We start from the raw sequence: 19,558 nt of genomic DNA, 5'->3' as shown, positions 1-19,558 counted from the left end.
CGCGGCAGTGACGTCAGGGCCGCGCGCCGGGGAGGCGGTGGTGCCGCCGCGGCATTCCCTGCTCCCGGTTCGTGGGAGGCCGGGAGGGGACGGGGAGAGGGGGGGGAAAGGCGCCGGCGGCTTCTGGCCAGGCAGCGCTCGCGGCACGGATTCCTGGGGCTGGCTCCTGCGCCATCGCTTCGGCTGCTGCTCCGCCGGCTGTGCCCCCGTTTGCGCTGCCCGAGCCGGCGCGGCTCCGGCGTGGAGTGCCCGCTCCGGGGTGCCGGATCCGGGGCACCGCCCGCGGGGCTCAGGCAGCGGGGCCTTCCTTGCCTATTATACTGGCAGCTGCAAAGGGCCTGCTTGGAGATGGAAGGAAATAACTGTTACCTAATTCCAGGGAACAGTTTCCCGCTCTTTCCTTGAATCAGTTTTTAGTCAGGATAGAATTATTGGGAAGGCATGGGAGGGAGATGAGGTGTTAACCTGACAGAACTTGTTTTGTGCGTGAAGGTGTGCATACTGGCCTTTATTCTAGATGGTTGTTTTCTTTCTGCAGGCTGAAGAGCAACAGTTTTTCTTCAGAGCAGAGTCTTCCCTTAATCAGAGACAGGCTCAGTGCAGCAGTGGTGAGTTATTTCTCCAGTTTGTTACTGCAGAAGACAGCAGCGTGTGTAGAATACAAGAACAAGACCCTAAGTGCAATAGTGATGCTGCTTCTCTCTTACGTTTCCATGTGCCTTGCTTCCCATGTCTCATACATGAATTCATTTCTGTAATATATTTGACATGGTTTTTAAATTAGCCCACAGAGCACATCAGCAAAACACAGCCAAATTCAAATTATATTCATAGTACATAAGGTATACCTGAGCTTTTGCAAATGGCATGTTCCTTATGGAGTTTGGTTTCTTGAAACTTCATGGCAACATGAAATTTGTCACTGTTTTCTGTTTTCCTTTGCTCATTCTTTCATTGTGTTGTTCTCATCAAGGACATTTACTATCATGTGTATAAATTATAAAGGTTTTTGTTACCCTTGCTTTGCATATAACATTTCAAAACTGTATCTCAGAAGTGGGATTTGTTGTCGTTAAATGAATTGTGTTAAATTGCAGTTAATAATATAAATAAGTTAAATTATTAAGTTAAAACGAAAGGATCTAAATTTGTTCCAGAGCATGAGAGCTGACTGAAACTTGAATTTCCGTCTCAGCAGTTTGGCACTAGTTTGTTCTTAAGCGGTCTGTCCGGTCTTCTTGAAAATCCATTATACTGGGTAAATTAGGAGGAAGTCAAAGGAATGAGATTGACCTTGTAGTATTGGTCATGATGCCTCGGGAAGGCTGACCTGGAACAGAGACTGGACAGAGCTAGAGAATAAAGTAGATATTTTTGAAAGGCCTTAAAGGGTACAACTTGGACAGTACAAGAGCCTGATCAGGGCTACACCCAGGGTGGACTAAGTATGGTCACAAAATGGCTGACAGGTCACAAGGTCTTACACTTTTGTAAGTTTTGGTCCATTTGTGTGCTGGGGCTTAATTGTCCAATTACAGCTTTAGGTTGTGAGGTCTCATCTGTCTTGTTTTCGCTCTTCAGTCCACCATTGTTTATGCTGCTGGGCTCCAAGTTGTCCTTGGTCTTCAGCAGGATAAGGATTTGTTTTGTCTGCCCACTCTGTGAAGAGGGCTGACTGACGCCATATGAGGCTCTGAACTACATCCCTAGGCAGCACAGAATCTGAAAAACATGAAAGCTAAAACTTAAGGCATCAGTCATCCTAGAAATTTACTATTTAATGTTAAAAGTATTATTACATTGTCTCTGTATCCATTTGGCTTTTCCTATGTCATCAGTACTGAACCCTGTAACAGCGTAATTTTTTGAGTTAATCCTTGGAATTGTCTCACTCATTTCTTTACTCCCTGTTTTTTCTGTTGGGAATTTTTGGTCACTTTGGTGGTTTCTGTTTAATGTGAAAGGTTATTCTTCTCATACAAGTTTCTAATATAATCTGATTTACTTTCCTTAACGTTGTTATCAGCCTTGTTTGTTGCTGTCCTTTATTTCTGTAGTCCTCATTGTTCTTAGTTCTTGTATCCTTCGTGTCTTCTGCATGCTTTTTTCAGACCTAGGTTTTAGTTTCAGTGTTAAATTTTTGTAAAGATGAAATTTTGGAGATTCTACTCCTGGAGGAGCAGGACTCTTTCCTGCTCAGATATTTTTATTTGACTTCTTTACTGTGGCTTAAATTGGGCAAACTATAGATAGCTTCGTTCAATTGCATAAAGAAAAATTAATATGTTTTGAAAAATCTTAGTAATGCTTAAAGTTAGTAGTTGTGTTTGTTTTGGTGATTGCTGTAGTTACTACTGAGTTTAACTAGTACCTTCAATAACCAGGAGAGTTTTAGTTCTTTTGGGTGCATTCCTTAGTAGGACTACTAGCATGTGACTTGATTGACAATCAATTCTGCAATGCTAGAAAAGAGATTCATGGAAAAGTTTGCAGAAGGCTGGAAAGACATCACTGTAACTACTGACACTTCCTGAAGGTGATAGTATCCTTGCTAATGTATCATATCTATATGACTGAACACCAGCATTTGTGTTACTTATTTCAGGAGTTCTTGTGGCTTTTCAGCATGGAAACTTTGTTTTTCCTGTTTTCCTTGAAGCAAATGTGCTGTAAAAGGCAGTCCTAAGTTTCTACTTGTACCTTCTGAGCTGCAGGGTGTAACTTTGTAGTTGTTCATTAGTTGTACAGTCTGCTGATAAGAAGCAGCAAGTCCTCTTTGTTAGCACTCTTCAGGGAGTTAAAGTTTTAAGTGTCTTCAAAGTCTTCCTTAGGTTCCACTGTCTTAAGCAAGTCCTCAAACTCTCTTCACAGATGATTTGGTTTTGACAACAGACTCTCTAGTAGCTCTGGCCTCTCTCCAGTTTGTTGCTTCTTGAGCTGAGGAAAGGGAGTACTATGAGAACCAAACTGGAAGTGATGTCCTAGAGGCTGTCTCAGGCACAGAGACATGTTAAGAACGATAACTACATCCACAGGGCCACTTGTGCTCGTGAAGTAATCCAGAATGTATTTGCACTATGATCAGTGAGAGCACACTCTATTTTGTGTCATAGGTTTGTGGCTTGTCTTCTCATTTCATAAAATCTTAACTGAATTTATTCTTGTGCCTTCTTACAGTGGGAAAGAATTAATCGAATTCTTAACAAAAGAGAACAAAAATTCTCAGAATTAATTGTCTGGATATGACAGAGTTGTTACACTGCATTCTCTCGGAGAAAGTGAAGTAAGGATGTGTGTAGTAATGAATCCTTCATTTTGTACCACTTCAGATGTTTACCAGTCACCAATTTCTTTTTATAGCTGATGTGATTTAAAAATTAGGATTTTAGTGTGATGGGAAAAGTACCTAGATGCCTTTTGTCTATATTGGAAGCATTTTCTGTTCAGGAAAATCATTAAACTGGTATGTCTAGTATAGAGCTAGAGCGTTTAAGATACTTGGAATAGTCTTGAAAGGTAAAATGTGTTTGTAGATACTCCCATAGCAAGGGAATTATAGAGTAAAGAATAGAACAGAAGCGAGACTTGGATTTTTGCTACTTAAAGATGATGAAGGAGTTTGAAAGTGGGAATGGAAGTACAGGACACTGGGTGATAACGATGTGTGGTGGTGCAGAACTGTTTTATTAGTTTTTTGTAAGAAGTTTATGTTATGGTTCGTTTCACTGTATCCCCAATTCTGTATCCCTTTTGTGTTGTCTGTATAATAAGGTATTTTGTGTCAATCATCCCATACCTCACATGATATGTAACATCCCTTCTGCCCCAACCCCCTTCTCTGGGGCAGATTGTCTGTCACTCCCGGGGTCCCTCCCCGATTGTGAAATCTCCGGGAGAGGGCTTCAGGTGATAGGTAGCCTGGGGGAAATTCCTTTGGCTCTGGATTTTAGTGGTCTGAAGCTTGGGGGTGGGCACACCTTGTTACCCCCTGAAACCCCTGATATGTTGTCTTTTTGTATCCTCCCTGGGACCCTCCCCCGCTTATAGGGGGTAGGAGGGAGGAGGAAGCTCTCTCAGCCACTGGGTTCTCAGCCTGGAAGCTCTCAGCCGCCGGGTTCTCAGCCTGGAAGCTCTCAGCTGCTGGGTTCTCAGCCTGGAACCTCCGAGCCGCTCGCCTCGGAGCTTGGAGATCTCTGCTAATAAACATCCTTTAACCTGCTAAGCTGAGAGCCAGCCTTTTCTCTTCTGCTGCTGTTGACTATCACCTTTGGGTCCAGCTGCTAAGCCGAGAAGCCAAAACGAACTGGAAACTTTGTGTCTGTGTTGACCCGAGCTAGCTGGGGGTCAGCTCCCACCCGGAGCGGGGACACAACCAGACGCAACGATGAGGAACTGATGTTGGTATTTGTGGTCTCTGAAGACACTAACCCCATGTGCTAAGGGGTGGCATTTGATGTGTTGTCTTTATTCTAGATGTAACTGCACTTGCTTTTTTTTCCTGCCAGCTGAGAATTGAGAATATGCTATTGTCAAGTTCAGTATTGTCATATCCAGTGGGATCTTGGAGAGCAGCTTTTTCTTGTGGGGCACAAATAGTCTCTTTTTCCTTTTGCAAGACAGAATTCTGGCATGGCAGTAAGAGTCATGCTTGGGCTTGCCGTTGACAGCATTGAACACTTTTAAGTGAAAGGGATTTCTTTCCCTTCTTGCAAAATGTTTGTGTGCAGTTTGGTAGTGATAGCAATGGGTGTGGACCGCAGAAAAGCAGGAGAAAGCAACACACCATTCCTGATGCTGCTCAGTGTTTAATGTGAAGGCACAGACTGTCACTAGTAAGTAAGAAAGGGAAATTACACCCTTACTCAGCAATCAAACCTGGAAATTCTGGCTGTTGTGACACAAATGGAGACCTTGCCTTCCTTTTAGGAATGTGTTGCTTATCAGGTTGACAGACTGCCAAAATTTCTACATGTGCCTCATGTTTCTGAAAGTACCCAAAAGACAATATTTAATACTCACCTCCTGAGTTTCATCTCTAGAACAGTCTTGTAGAAAAAGCTCAGCAGTGAGTAAAGCTGTAGAAGTCTCATGAGCTATGAAGAAAGTCCTTGTCCCTGTGATTTAATCAATCTCTGGGGTAGCCTGTGTCCCTTTTTGCCTTTCCCATGCAACAGTGAAGTCGGATTATGTAAGAGGTGAAGATTGCCTTTATCCCATAGTATTAGAGCCAATGTTCGTAGCCTTTGCAGTTCTGTGTGGTTAAGAGCATCTGTATATCCACTGTGTATATTAGGGTCTGAGGAGCCTTGGTTCATCAATCAAAAAAGAAAAAAAAAAAAAAAAAAGAGGGCAGTGTGAAAGCATCACAACAAACTAAGACTGGGAGAGATCTGGGTTAAAACTCCCCAAGTACAGCTGTGTCTGTCTGCAGGAATAACTTACACATGAGCGTCTGTAATGGCAGTAATTAAAACTGTATTTTGAGCAGATTCCACTAAGATAGGAGCTGGTGCCCTCCCTGAGTAAATTGTCTTTACAAGGGGCATGCAGAGAATAAGTTCCCCATAGAAATCTTGTTGGTGAGAAGGGAAGGTAGGGACTCTAACTTTGTCAGAGTTGAAATTGTATGCTAGGACTTGAGCCTGTAATGGCTTGACACTGTTGGAAGTCACATGTTCCTCCATGATCCTGCAGTGTCCTCTGTGGGACAGTGTGCTTAGATGGCTTGACTTTTTGGCTTGTTTGGGTTTTTTTGTTGTGTGTGCCCCCAGCATCCCACCCTTTTTGCCTTTTGGTGGGCAGTTGTGGCTCAGTCACAATTTGTAAGTTTGTTCTAAGCTTATATTACATTTTGACAAGAGTATGAAATAAAGATGGCTTGCTGTTCTGTCTGCCTTTTTATACCTAGCACATTTACCTGTCTAGCAATGTGGTATGAAAATGATTGGAAAACTTAATCCAACCCAAAACCTGCATTTTTCCTGCTTCTTTCATCTTTGGGTATTTAAGGGGTTCAGGGAGAAGGAGAGGGTTTTACAATTTATTTTGGTGACTGTAGCTCTTTGTTTTAGCTTAACTTATTTGTAGCTAACTTAAACTGCACATTTGAGTTTTATGTGGTAAGGATTGATTCTTGTTGTTGAAAATTTTTTATTTCTTTTTATTTTCTTTCTGTTTGGGTTTTTTTTTTTTAAGTAGAAATTAATATAAGTAAGACTAGTCACTTACTAGAAGAAAACAGAAACTGTTCAGAGGAATTTTTAAAAGGTAGTAGCAATAGACAGCTTTTTTGCATCTTTGCCATTTGTATTTGCTCTACATTTAATAGATGTATTAATTTAATTCCAGTTAATTTTTTGCTATTGAAATCACGCAGAATATAACACTTCCTTAAATTTTTTACAGTATTTATAAACCTTATCAAAAAGTTGACCCATCTTCAAGGGAGATTATTATATTTTAATTCATTTTTGCTTTTTGGCTTGTGACAGCCTCATCCAATATTGTGTGAGGACTGTTCTTTACATGAGATCAAGAAGCTGCTCTGCAGATTCATTGGAGACTAAATCTTGAGGGCTGTTAAATTCCCTGCCTCTTAATAGAAAATCCTTGAACCAGAGTTTTATGGATGACGGACCAGCATTATTTAGAAATGTGCTGATGTGGGTATCTGCTGTGGTTTTGACAGAGAAAGAACATTGGGTTAAATAAATTTTTGTTCTGACCCACTAAGCTTAGTTTGATTTTTCATGCAGTTTTTTTTTGAGCAGTAGCTCAAACAGTAGCTCCAGTTTTTATACGGAAATACAAACCTTTTCGAGAATGAGAAACATTATTTTAAAAAAAGGCAAATATTTCACTTTGATTTTTGTGGATTTTTTTGTTGTATTTAGAACTACCAGCTAATTGTTCTGAACTAAGAAACTGAAAAAAAAAAGTAACCTGTTTTTCGTGCTTGCATTTTGCTAAGTTAAATAAGTATGTCTTCTAATGAGAACTGTTCTAGATGAAGTATATGAATTTCCATTAGAAGCAAAAGCCATCAGGTTTTTCTTCCCCCTTCTTAAATATGTTATCCTGGGGGTGCTACCGCTGTTGCTGGTGGGTTCAGCCTTGGCCAGTGGCAGGTGTGTCTTGGAGCCCCCTGGCACTGCCCCTGTCACACATGGGAAAGCTTCTTGCAGCTTTTCACAGAAGACACCCCTGTTGGTAACCCCCCTTCTGCTACCTTGTGCACAGCTGGTTAAAGCACAAAGATGGGAAGATTCTTCACATGGGAAGTGCAAAGCAGAGATGGAGTCACCTGTTCAATTACTGCTGTAAAGTGAGATGTAATTTTGTTTCATGGGTTTGAAAGTAGCTTTTCTTTGACCTTAGGACCTTCAAATTTTTGTCAGCTTTTGTTGAGGATTGGAGATTTGGAGATGAAGAACTTTTGTTTTTAAGGGTGTAAATTTTTTTTTTTTTTTCAGTTGTGCAGTGCTATTACTGGTATAAAAGGTCATCAGTATTGTGGCTAGTTTTGCTGTTAAGGTGACTTTTCTGAAAAAAATCAAAAATTTAAGCCAATGTCAGAATAAATTTCGTTTTCCCACTTGCTTACCATTACCACAACAATTTTAATCTTGATTTTTTTCCTGAGGGTGGAAAAATAAACCTTTTTTCCCATTAAACAGAAGCAAATCAGAGTCATTACAGCTGGAAATCACCATGTCAGCTACACCACTGCATTAAATGCCAAATTATGTGCTAAATGCACTAATTCCAGTCATTTGACCAACTCCAGGGATGACAACTCTGTGCCTTCTCTGGGCATCCCATTCCAATGCTTAACAATCTTTCTGTGAAGAAATTCCTCCCGATGCCCCACATGAACCTCCTCCTCTCTCTTCTTTGAAGAGAAACTGTTATTTGTTGTTTATTTACAAACCTAAGTGTATGAATATTTAACTGTTGTATGTGTTACTAGAAGTTGACTTGGGCTTTAACCAATCTTTTTTTAATAAGCAGAAAACAGACTTCACAGGTTTTCATATATGTGTTTTTTTCTTCTTGTAATGTTGTTTGTGTGGTCATTATAAATGTGATCTCTGTCATCTGGAGGGCCGTGTTTTGTTTTGCCTTCATAGAGTACATGGCTCCATAAGGTTGTATTTACATTGGAAATTTGACAATACATTCATAGTTCAGCTGGTTATGCATTTAGCATTTGTGTGCTAAATACTAAGGAAACCAAATATATTGAGGAAAATTCTGTTTTATATAATTGTGAGACTTAATGCTTTCTTTTTTAATATGAACTGTTTTGATGGATTTGAGTTATAGAATTTAACTGTATGAATGTGTCATTTTCTCTCTTGAAGGAAAATAAAATTAAAAAATGTTAATAATCTGCATCTTTGCCTCTTTCAGACAACCTCATGGTTTACTCCAGTTACAGCTGAATAATCATCTCTAGTTGCAGTTTTGCTCTTAGCTGCTGTGCTTCACAAGAGAGGTAAGTGTTTTGCAATCAAAATATTTCATGCAGTTCCTCAAATCTAGCAAATATGCTGTTAATGATAGATTTAATGCTTGCTCTTTCTGCTGAGAGATTTCTGAAAGCAAATAATTCTATCACTGTACCAAAACTGCCTGTGAGTGGGTGTCATGCTATCTTTACTCATTGTAGTATAATGAAAAATGAGTGTGGGGTGTTTGGATAATATGAATGGAAAATACCTGTCTATATTTGCTATTTTTTTTCTCCTTAAGTGTTTTTTCTCCTTTTTAATGTTTTCAGATTTTCATGGATCTCAACAGTGCTAGCACTGTTGTTTTGCAAGTCTTGACACAGGCTACTAGCCAAGATACTGCAGTGCTGAAGCCAGCTGAGGAACAGCTGAAGCAGTGGGAGACACAGCCAGGTTTTTATTCAGTCTTGTTGGTAAGATACAGTGGAAAAGTGCTATTAAGCAAACTCTGAATAATTTTGAGTACTGATCTCTAGCATACAGTTGAACCATGACCTCTGGCTGAGAGAAGCCCGGAGTTGTCATGGTCTATCCACTAGAATCCTTATGCTGAAGAAGGTGGTAGGTGGGATATGACAATGATAGGTACTGTCACCCCTGTCTCAAAGTCAGCTCTCTTCCTAGCCGTTCAGAAGGTGGAAATCCAGCCTCTAGCTGGATTACGACTAGCTCTGTTGTAGTGCTAAATCTTTTACTGCCCTGTTGTGAATTGTAGGTGGTAGAATCTTGGGTGTTTCTCCCGAGATTCTGGTGATTTTGGAGTCCTTTGCCTTCTGAAAAGCCCTGAGCCAGACGCAAGAAGGAGATGGAGTCTTCAGGTTCTGATTTCTCAAGGCTGCACCATTTGTTCATTATTTCTTACCTTGCAAATCTTTGTGTGCCCAGCTAAGATCTGTGCAGCTGCTCGGGCATCTGATGACTCCCCCCGCACTGGGCTGTCGCTGCCTCTTACACTAATTGTTACATGTTCTTTATTTATCGTTATTTGCCAATACCTACCACTTATACTAAACAAGTCACCTCTATTCTGACCCAATCTCCTTAAATTACTTTGTGCCACCATTACTACAGAAAATGGAGTGAATGAAGAAGAAGGAAGAAGCATGGGACAATGCCCAAAATCCTCCATCTTGCTCCCATCCACTTCCATACTAAAGAACCCAAAACTACGATTTTTCACCCTGTGATAAGCTAAACTACTATCTTTCACACCCTTGTGGCCTGTAATTCATCTTGCAGTGTAGGAAGCCTTTCCCATGGGCTGGGATCAAAGCCAGTGTCTCCCTGGGCTCTGTGCCAGGCTCCCAGACCCCCCTGTCCAGGTCTTCAGACCTTCCAGGACGACCAAAGGAATGCCCTGGACTCTGACAGTAGCAGGCCAAGAGAGCCCTTGTAAAAGAATTTCCTTTACGACCTCAAGAGGAAGGGACCCTTTTATATACCAAGGCAGTAATAACCTTTTCGTTTTTGTGGGGGTGATACTTCATGAACATTTTAATTGAAGTTCTCTCATGCTTTCCCTTGCATTGTGTGATACCTCTCTGGGTCTGCTTTCATGTTAGTGGAGGGAGACTCACAGGGAGATTAGCTGACCTGGCTGTGGTAGTAAGATCCTGGAATGGGGGAAGTGAATACTCCTGAAAGTACTTATGACCATTGGTAAAATGGATGCATTAGTGTCGTCAAAGTGATGACAACACAGTAAAAAAGGAAATAAATCTATTTCAGCAAAGACACTTGAAAATTCTCAGATATTTATGCATGCTTGTAATAGTCTTAAAAACATAAGTAAAATGTTTTTACTACAAATATCTGTTCTGTTCTTTGTAGACCTCTCATTTGTTTGGAAAGTTGAAGGCAAGCCTGAAGATTTAGGGAAAGGAGTAGAAGACGATACTTGAAGCTGTCTTATTTCCTTTTATGCACTGCCTTTGCCATAGCGTAGCTCTGTGGTAAATGATCTTGATAGAAAACAGTAGAAATTGCTGCTGAGTAGTGACTTTTTTTTCTCTGGATGTTTGCTTTGAGACCTTACACCTCAAGATGTAGACAAGTTGAGCACTCACAAGTGTAACTGGAACAGATGAGAGTTAATTTTAAATATAAGGGCTAAAAATTCAGGGGTTTAGATGCTTATCAAAGAGGATCAAATGCTGATAATTCCTTCTACATGGCTAGGTGGATTTGTTGGGGCCACATCAGTCTTTCTTTAAGTATGAAATATCAACGTAGTCTTCCAGACTAAACAAGTAAAGTGTCTACTTCTTTGTTTAACACGGTCATTACAGATAGGCTGTCTGAGAGGGAAAATAGTTGGCACCTTCTTGATGGAGCAGAAAAGGGTGCTGGGTAACAGGTAAATGTAAATGGAGAGTGGGGAAGACAGCCGATATCGCTGGGATGTGGCAGGTAACACAATTACTGGAAGATACACTTGCTTCTGGGACAATCAGAGTAGAGGAGATCATACAGAAGTGTGGGACATGCATCCTTGATCCTACATTTTTAGTTCCTAGCGGAGTTGTTATAATTAGTTTTCTGTGTTTCTCTTTTGAAGGTATTACATATCTCTTTTGTTTCAGCGATAGATTGGGTGGTTTTGAAAAGAATATCAGTTATATCAGTTTGTATGTTAGCTTAATTCCTGTTATTTCTATGACAGCATTACTGTTACATTAAATACTTCATGTTTTAGGAAGTTCCTATGAAGATACACAGTATAAAGACAAGTTTTACTTATTTTTGTGTAGATTCTTTGGTCTTTTTTTATTATTTTTTATCTAGGCCTGGTCTAGTTTTAAGGTGTTTTTTATGTGTGGAGGTTTTGCTTCTGCTAAATATTTTAGCAAGGAGAGGAATAATTGTTCGTAAGATCAGTGGAAGTTTCAGTACAAATAGTTTACGTTTTCCATGTTTATTTATTTTGAATTTTTTTTTTTTTTTATGATATGGAAGTGGTGTTTAAAGTTACCTGTTTGTATTTTAATATGCTTAAGTTGCATTTGGGAAAGGTCAAGTCTTGTAGAGATTCAGTCTGTCTTCCTAAATGAGCTTTGAGGAAGGAGGCCATAGTACATATGGATCATTTTTATGTTATGTGTATTTATTGGTGGGCTACCACCTTTCTGATACTTTTCTACAGCCTGCTAGTTTTGAAGTCGGTATCATTGTTGGCATGTAAGTCTGTTTACTTTCTAGTGATTGGAGTGTGTTAGGGTTTTTTTTGGGGGGGGGAGGGGTGCTGGCTATTACCTCTAGAAAGATGTTCCCATTAATAGAAATAGATTCTGAGAAAAAGTTAGGTTTTGGATCCATATTGAAAATGAGGTCCTAGGTTTCTACAGTTGAGTTATTTGAAAGGTTTGTTTACAGGTTTGCAGGCATGGTGTCCAAAAGTAGCAGATGCTTTTGACCAGAATCCCTGCATTTTTCAGGTCCCTTCATACTGGATTTCTAAAAGCAATGAATACAAGCGGTGCACTCTTTCTGCTGTGTGCTGTATAGTAAGAACACTTAGCTCACACATGCTTGCTCTTCAAAGGAGGGAGCAATGATGTCTCACCCCTTGAGAAGGATCCATCTGATGCAGTAAAAAACGTGCAGAGAGCTGCCATTCAGAGTAGTACCTGAAGTTTCTCTCTCTCCCCCGTTCTCCATTTTTGCCTGGGCTAGCTTGAGAGAGAAACCGCACCAGAAGGAATTTTCCCTTCAGGGTCCCAAAACGTCCCAGAGAAGCTACAAACCTTTTCCTTTAGAGAGAGCAGGCATCTGTTGATGACAAAAGGAAAGAGTCTGTCCTTGGTCCAGGGGGAATCACCGCTTTATTCAGTCTCTGCTCCTGCCCCCGCAGGGTCAGGAGCCCAGTCCAGTTCCTGTCCCTGTCCCCATCCCAAGAGCAAGGGAGATTTTTCCACTTTCTCCCAGGGCTTTTACCCAGGGGGCAGGGCACAGAGGCAGGGACAATCCACTACCCAATCAGGGACAAGGTGGGAGTGGAACAGAGTTGGGTTATGTTCCAGTATGGGAGGATGGGCAGGGAGGAGGAGCAGGGACAAACCTCGTGATATGTGATGGTACAGAAGAAACCATTACAAAACCCAATATAAAAATGAAATGCAATATAAACCCAAATAATGCACTGCAAAAAGTACCCATGCTGAGATTCAATAGCTTGCCTTTATTTTAGTTTCTCTTGGTTGGTTAATTTTACAACTTTACCGTTCAAAATAAATCATCTGTGCTTGTCTGTGTGTACATACACATATGTATGTATGTATCTATAGATATATAGCTTTTTATTGGTAGAAACTAGTTTCCTAGGATAAGCATGGTTGAATTTGAGAATTTCAGACCTACCAGGTCGCTGTTTTACAAGCGGTATTGGTAGAAACGATAGTTCTTGGCATATGACAACATAATGAATAAATAGCCTGAAGACTGGATTCTGACTAGAATAAGGAATTGTCTTGTATTCTGCAGTGGCACAAACTTCTGAGAGCTGTATCATTAAAGAATATAAAAATTGTTGGATTCTAGTAATTCTAGTATTGTTAATCTAGTAAGATTAACAATACATTTGCCTTATATATATTTTTTTTAAAATAAATCAGAATTTGGGCTAATGATAAACGTTTTTTCATCTCTAAAAATGTATGTTTAGCACAGTGTTTTCACATTTCTGTCAAGTGATGATTAAGGCTTTTTATGTACACACATATCACAGAGGTATTTCTATGTAAACCCGGGCATGTGTTGACACAATTTCTGTCTTGCTTGTGGTGTCTTGAGCAGTTTTTGACTTCTTTTTTTTTTTTTTTGTAAACAGAATATCTTTACAAATCATAGCCTGGATGTGAATGTAAGATGGCTAGCTGTGCTGTACTTTAAAAATGGAATTGATCGGTACTGGAGACGTGTCGCACCACAGTAAGTTTTGAGTTCTTCCATTTAACCATTTTAGAGTTGGCTTTGTTATGGTTGCCAGACTGGAAAACCAGCAGATCCTTAGTTCATAAAAGTTACTTTAGAATTTGTGGTGAAACTGACAACTTCAAACATGCTTCAAACTTGTCTGCTTCAAACTGACAACTTCAAACATGTCTTTATATTGCTTCTTATGACTCTGTTCATGATTTACTTTTGAGAACTGAATTAGAAGGCTGTTTCGTAGATAATAGGTTTTGAAGTGATGCAGTTAAGTGTTACAACATTAACGCCTGGATTTGCTGATAGTGGCAGAAGTGAAAGGCAGTCTCTTGGAGAGTGAGAGAGACATTTCATTTTGCTTGAGCTGATTTGTATTGAGTGTGTACATGGGAAAGAGGCAGTAGTTATCGTACTAAAAGTTCAGGTGTTCATTCTTTGTTGTTCTGATAATGCATGACAAAGAAGATAAGTACTTTCCATGAGCACCATGTAATTTACTTAAAAATTACAAAAAGTGCCATTTTAATATCTAACCTGTAGAATTATATGCTTCCCAGTCTCTTGTTTGAAGTGCTTATTTTTCCTTTAAAAACAGGTGTGATTTCACAAAGAGCTTCAATTCCAGAACTCATAAGGGCTTGCAAGTGTTCAGTCTCTCTTAAGTGCTAGTAATAGGTGGGACTGTCACTGTCAGATGTAGGGTATTAGGTGGAATTCTAGATAGTTTTTCTGGGTCACACGTCTAAGGTAATTTTACAATAAAAAGTATGATTTTTCATTGTTTATTGTTCAAAAAAGTATGATTTTCATTGTTTATTGTTCAAGATAGTTCAATGTATTTTGGCTTGCATCGTAAGCCAATCCAAAGACCTACCAAAAGAGGGAAAAACTATAAAATTCTGTATCCACAGCACATTTTAAGCAGTGTAGTACTCCTTCATTATTGCATAGAGCACTTGAGTATTTCTATGTGTGAATTAGTATATGATTGCAAAATATCCGCAAGCATTTGGGTTCTTTTTTGTATGAAAGGAAAATACCATATTTTTCATGAAAGGTGGCGCGCATATATATATATATATATATCTCTATATCTCACATTTCTGGTTAACAGGATTTTGCTTTCAATTTGTTAATATTTTTAGACATTCTAGCATTTCTGGTAAAAAAAGCATAGTTTATTTCTTGCAGAACTAAAGACTAGAATTTTACTGTTTGAAGAAAAAATTAAATAAAAATATTTTAATGTAGTTTTCCTGTAGTTTTAAAGTAAATATAATTTTAAAATAATTTTTTCTTGGCTTCAAAGATTCCATGGGTTAAATCTGTATTAAATTTCCAGTGCAACCCCATTTTTCCCCATTTCTAAGTCTTCTGCCACTAGTTTAATGCAATTAAAGCATAAAATAAATTTTAAAAATTGTTGGCTGCTGTTAGGGACTCAGTGGAGTAATGCACACTAAATTTTTAGTCTGTGTCCAACTGGTTTTCTTTCTAATTTGTTAGATTTGACATTTTGTCAGCACTCACCCAAACCACATTTCTCTTAGTATATGTTGAGGTCATTTTGAGAAATCCTGACTTAAACAAAATTCCCTGTACGTTATTTTGTGAGCCAATCACGCTTTGAATGTCACGATTTTTTGAAGGCTTCATTGTAGAGGCTGCATTTTTGTTGTCTTTGCAAATATCTTGTCTTTCTTCTCGTGTCTCACTTCAGCAGCCGTCCCCTCTCCGTCCATAGTAGTACATCAGAGCGTATTTTGATGTACAAATCAGGCTTAAAACCGCATTTTCCAGTGAGAGTGATTTTGAAGATGAGCCCATGAACTTCCTGCCTCCTGCTTTTTCAGGCAGCTTTTCATATAGCTGTGGGGAAGAGCCTAGGGTTGTCATAGCCTCTTTTCAGGCACAATTTGGCCTCTTTTTAAAAATTTTTTTGTCAGCCTCCTCAAAAGCTGATCTTATGGGATGATTTTGTATGCGGTTTTTAATTTTTTCAGAAATGTCTTGTCTTAAACTCAAGAATTGGACCTGTTTTTGATTTTACCGACAATTACTTGTGTATCCTGTCTCTTGTGGACTTTGTTCTCTTATTTGGGTGCCAAGTTAGCAATTTGAAAATATGTTTTTACTTGTGTGATAAGTCCTCACAAGAAATCCAAATCCAAAATATCAGTCTTTTTTTTTTAAAGAAGCTCCAAAATAATATTTTAAATATTTGGATGTATATTGCATACCACAACCACAGAGAAAGATCAAAGTAGTGTTGAACTTGCAAATTGTGAATGACTGCAGCGTAGTATAGAAGTTCATGTGTAGTTTAAGTTGTTTTAATTAATTCAATGCTGAAGGGAAATAGCTGGCTCAGTGAGGCATATTCTCCCTAGCTTCTCGCCCGCCTGTAACTTTTACAGCTGGAACAGTGGAACTGGCTTTCTTGCAAGGCGCAGGGGGAGGCTGTGGGCAGTGGTGCCCACGGTCTGTGTGTGTCCTTCAGGGGCTGAGGGTGTCCCTGTTCTCCAGCAGATGTCACCCGTGCCGTTCGACAGTGAATTCCTCCACCCTAGCTCGGGCAAACCTTGATGGACTCTGTCACACTTGCAACGACATTGATTTCTTAGATTTTTTTTTTATTATTTTTATTATTCATCACCGTTTTCCAGTTTTGCTTATCACAAGCTTGTGTATTTGAGGCATTCATCCTCATGAATCTCTTTGTTTTCTTTCCTTTGTTTTGTCTGCATTGGCAAAAGCTTAATTACAGCATTTTTGTTTACAGTAAGTAATGAACTGAATTCTTGCTGGTCTTAAGATTGTGCATATGATAAGTTTAATATAATTATGAAAAAGTGTTTAAGGCCAGGGGTCTCATGAGCCCACAAAGTAAATAAAGTAATATAGCAAATCAGGGGTTTTTATTTTTTTATATAAAGCAGGCTTTAGGTGCTTTCTGTTGTCTCTGAAACCGAGTTATTATACAATCTACATTTAAATGAGAATAGATTTTTAAATTTTATTAATAAACACTTTTAAATTTTAGAAAGCACCTCGAGGATGCCTGTATGTATGGAAATTATATCCTGCATTTTCATATTATAAAAGAAAAATCCACAAAAAATTATTTTCCTGGAATGTAATCTCATGACTTTAGATTAATAAATTAAATAGTTACGTGCACAAAAGCTTTCACTATTGCTGAAATCCCTGTAAATTTTTCACCAAAATGTTTTTAGGCCTAATGTACTTTTATGCAGGAAAAAATGTTAAAGCCTACATCTTGATTTAAAAAATAAAACATAAAATTGTGGCTCTTGAATGCTGTAACTACCACCTTGGAAAATAAGACTTAGTGTGCAGTTTTGTGTCACCAGTGAAACAGTGAATTGTCCCCCTTTTGTACTATACTTCAAATGATAAGTTTTTGATCTAGGAAGTGGTGAGTATTTGTGTTTTGTGAGGGGGGGAAGAGAAGGTGAAAACTGGACTATTTTTGCAGATGTTTGTTCTTATGGAAATTCCTGCCTCTATCTTTTTATTATTTTGATAATAATATTTAGTATTTGTCTAGATTAGTGTAAAACCTATGCTTTAGGGAGCTTTAGACATAATTTTAAACCTCAGTATATAAAACTAGGTGTTTAATATCTGTGCCTGAGGTCAGACAAGGGGAAGTGGTTGTGTTGGTGTGTTTAATCTTCTTAATTTCCAGCCACTAGTCTTCACTGAGATGTGATATTTGCATGCATGCTTCTAAGTCATTGCAATGTTTGGTGAAAATTTCATCTGAGCAATCTTGGGTGATAACTTGCAGGCCTTTTATGAAGAAGAAACAGCCTTCTAGGTGCTATCAGTAAATGAAAATGTGTTGGACTTTTTTGTTTGGTTTTGGTTTTCTTTTTTCCCAATAATATTATCTATAAATACCAACAAAACCTTTTTTAAATTAGTGTGTTGTGTTTCCTGACTAGAAATTATAAGAAAATTTCATGAATCATGTAAAGTAATACTCCTGAAGTAATACGGGAGTGGTATCATACTGTAACTTGTAGTCTTAAACTGAAAAAGGTCACTTAAAATGAAGTATTAAGATACCACAGTGTTGCGCTTGAAGGAAAATGAACCTTTATGGCTTAGAATTTTCCCTGCTCACTATTTTCCTCTGTGTTTTATGGAGAATTTATCAACATACTTTTCACACAAGGATATAATTTTCAAAGGATCTGTACTTTTAAGGTAAATGTATTACTTGCTTGTAAAAAAGGATTTATAATAGAAAAGACTTACTGCTTTTACAAAAAGAGATGTCCTCTGATATGGTGATTGCTTTATTCTGGACATTTTTTGGCCATTGTCCGTTAGTATACATGGGCAAAGTCATGTTCAAATCCTTAATTCTGGCAGTAATAATTGTATAACAATTGTCTATGAGTAATTCATTTGTATTTTGTACAGTTTTGCATTTTTTCAATATGTATTTTTGCATTTCACTCTGTCAACTTCTTTTGCCATTTATCTTTAAAAAAGTCACTTCAGGTCTCAAAATGTGAGACTAAAATGCCTTGTAAGTATTCTTTTCACCGTTCCCTCTCTTTTTAAAGATAATTGAGATAGTGGAAGAGCAAATTATGTTATTTTGTTGTTAGGTTTGATAGTATTTTTGATAATTACATACATCTTTTAAATTGAAAAGAAATAATATTTTAATAAATATATCTTGGCAGCGCTCTTTCTGAAGAAGAAAAAACTACATTGCGTGCTGGACTAATCACCAACTTTAATGAGCCAGTGAATCAGGTTAGTGGTGATTGTTTATTACTCTCTCAAGAAATGCTTGTATTGATAGATAGCTTGGTTTCTTTCTTTACCAAGTATTTAATTATAATAACGAAGTTGTACTTTACATATTGCTTTTCAGACAGATCTTGAAATGAGATCTTTTACCATACATCATAATTCATTGAATTGTAGAGACACTTTGGTTGGAAACAATGTCTTTTTTCTCTGGTTTGTTTCTTTTGGTGTTGCAGTAGCCGTTTGTTGTCCCTTGCTGTTTATGGAACCATTTGGTGAAATGGCTCAGGGAATGGATGTAGCTCAAGAATAACCTTTCCTTGAGTGATTTTTTTGTTTTTTTCGGCTGTGTCTGTTCTCTTACCTGACTCCCAGTGTGGCCATACAAGGAAGTGTGGCAGTGGCATAGCAGCAGTGAGCTGTTGAGATTGCTGCTGTGTAAACCCACCTAAGCAGTGTTGCTGTCACATGTCTAGTTACATAACCATTAGTAAATTTAAGTAAGCATTAGTAAATTTAAGTAAGCTTAATAAATCTTCAGTGTGATAACGTCTTTTGTTACATAAAGTGACTAATTCTAAGCTATTATTTTGATCAGAATAAGAATTTGGTATTGTGTCGAGTATAGGTTTAATGTTAGGGGCACAGAATTTGTCCATACTGGATGAATCAATCTTCTGCTAACTTCTTTATCATGTAAGATTCTGCAAGGAAGTATTTCCTAATATTTTGAGCTACATCCTAAATAACTTTGTCAAGAAAATAGAGAAATGATAGGCATAAGGTAAAGATTAAGAGGAAGACACATTGGAAATAAACTTCTGTTCTGCAGACAGTTCAGTTTTAACTTTTTGGGATTTCTTGACAGGATTAATGTGACTTCTAGGATTAGAGCAGTTTATCAAAATTAGGGTAATTTAGTCTTTGTAGAAGCCCATTGTCAAATGACAATTTTGACTAGAGTTAAGAATTTTCATTTCAAATGCAATTTTTTAAATAGCATCTAAAGAATTTAAAATTTGTTTGGGAGGTATAGTTTCAATATAAACAGTATGACCAAATGTTCCTTGTTTCTGTCTTTTAACCAAAAAGAACAATGAAGTATGTCAAGGTGAACCATAGTGCCTGTCATTTATGCTTCTATTCGGTAGCATATAATTTATCACATGTTTAATTTTGAAGTTGGTATGGTTTTTTTCATGTTTAAATAGGCAAATTAATTATAAAACTCTAATATTAACTACATTGTTTGTAAAGCAACTAAAACTTTTTATCAATACCTTTTCCATATATTCTTTAATTTCATCAGGTTGCCTGCTAAGATG

At 38.1% G+C, this 19,558-nt stretch overlaps 1 protein-coding gene across 1 annotated transcript in view; it reads left to right on the top strand.

Annotated features, from left to right (window-relative positions):
* Positions 1 to 19,558, top strand: part of IPO11 (importin 11) — an 82,544-nt gene continuing 62,986 nt past the window's right edge. Inside the window, exons 1-6 of the mRNA XM_040089751.2 lie at positions 1 to 67; positions 539 to 608; positions 8,413 to 8,497; positions 8,783 to 8,926; positions 13,339 to 13,439; positions 18,164 to 18,236. Coding sequence (XP_039945685.1) covers positions 8,789 to 8,926; positions 13,339 to 13,439; positions 18,164 to 18,236 — 312 coding nt within the window. The 5' untranslated portion in view covers positions 1 to 67; positions 539 to 608; positions 8,413 to 8,497; positions 8,783 to 8,788. The remainder of the gene's footprint in view (positions 68 to 538; positions 609 to 8,412; positions 8,498 to 8,782; positions 8,927 to 13,338; positions 13,440 to 18,163; positions 18,237 to 19,558) is intronic.

This window comes from Hirundo rustica, chromosome Z (genome assembly GCF_015227805.2).
Source record: "Hirundo rustica isolate bHirRus1 chromosome Z, bHirRus1.pri.v3, whole genome shotgun sequence".
In the NCBI taxonomy this organism is placed as follows: domain Eukaryota; kingdom Metazoa; phylum Chordata; class Aves; order Passeriformes; family Hirundinidae; genus Hirundo; species Hirundo rustica.
The sequence above is the reverse complement of the archived record's forward strand: the minus strand, read 5'-3'. Positions and strand labels throughout refer to the sequence as shown.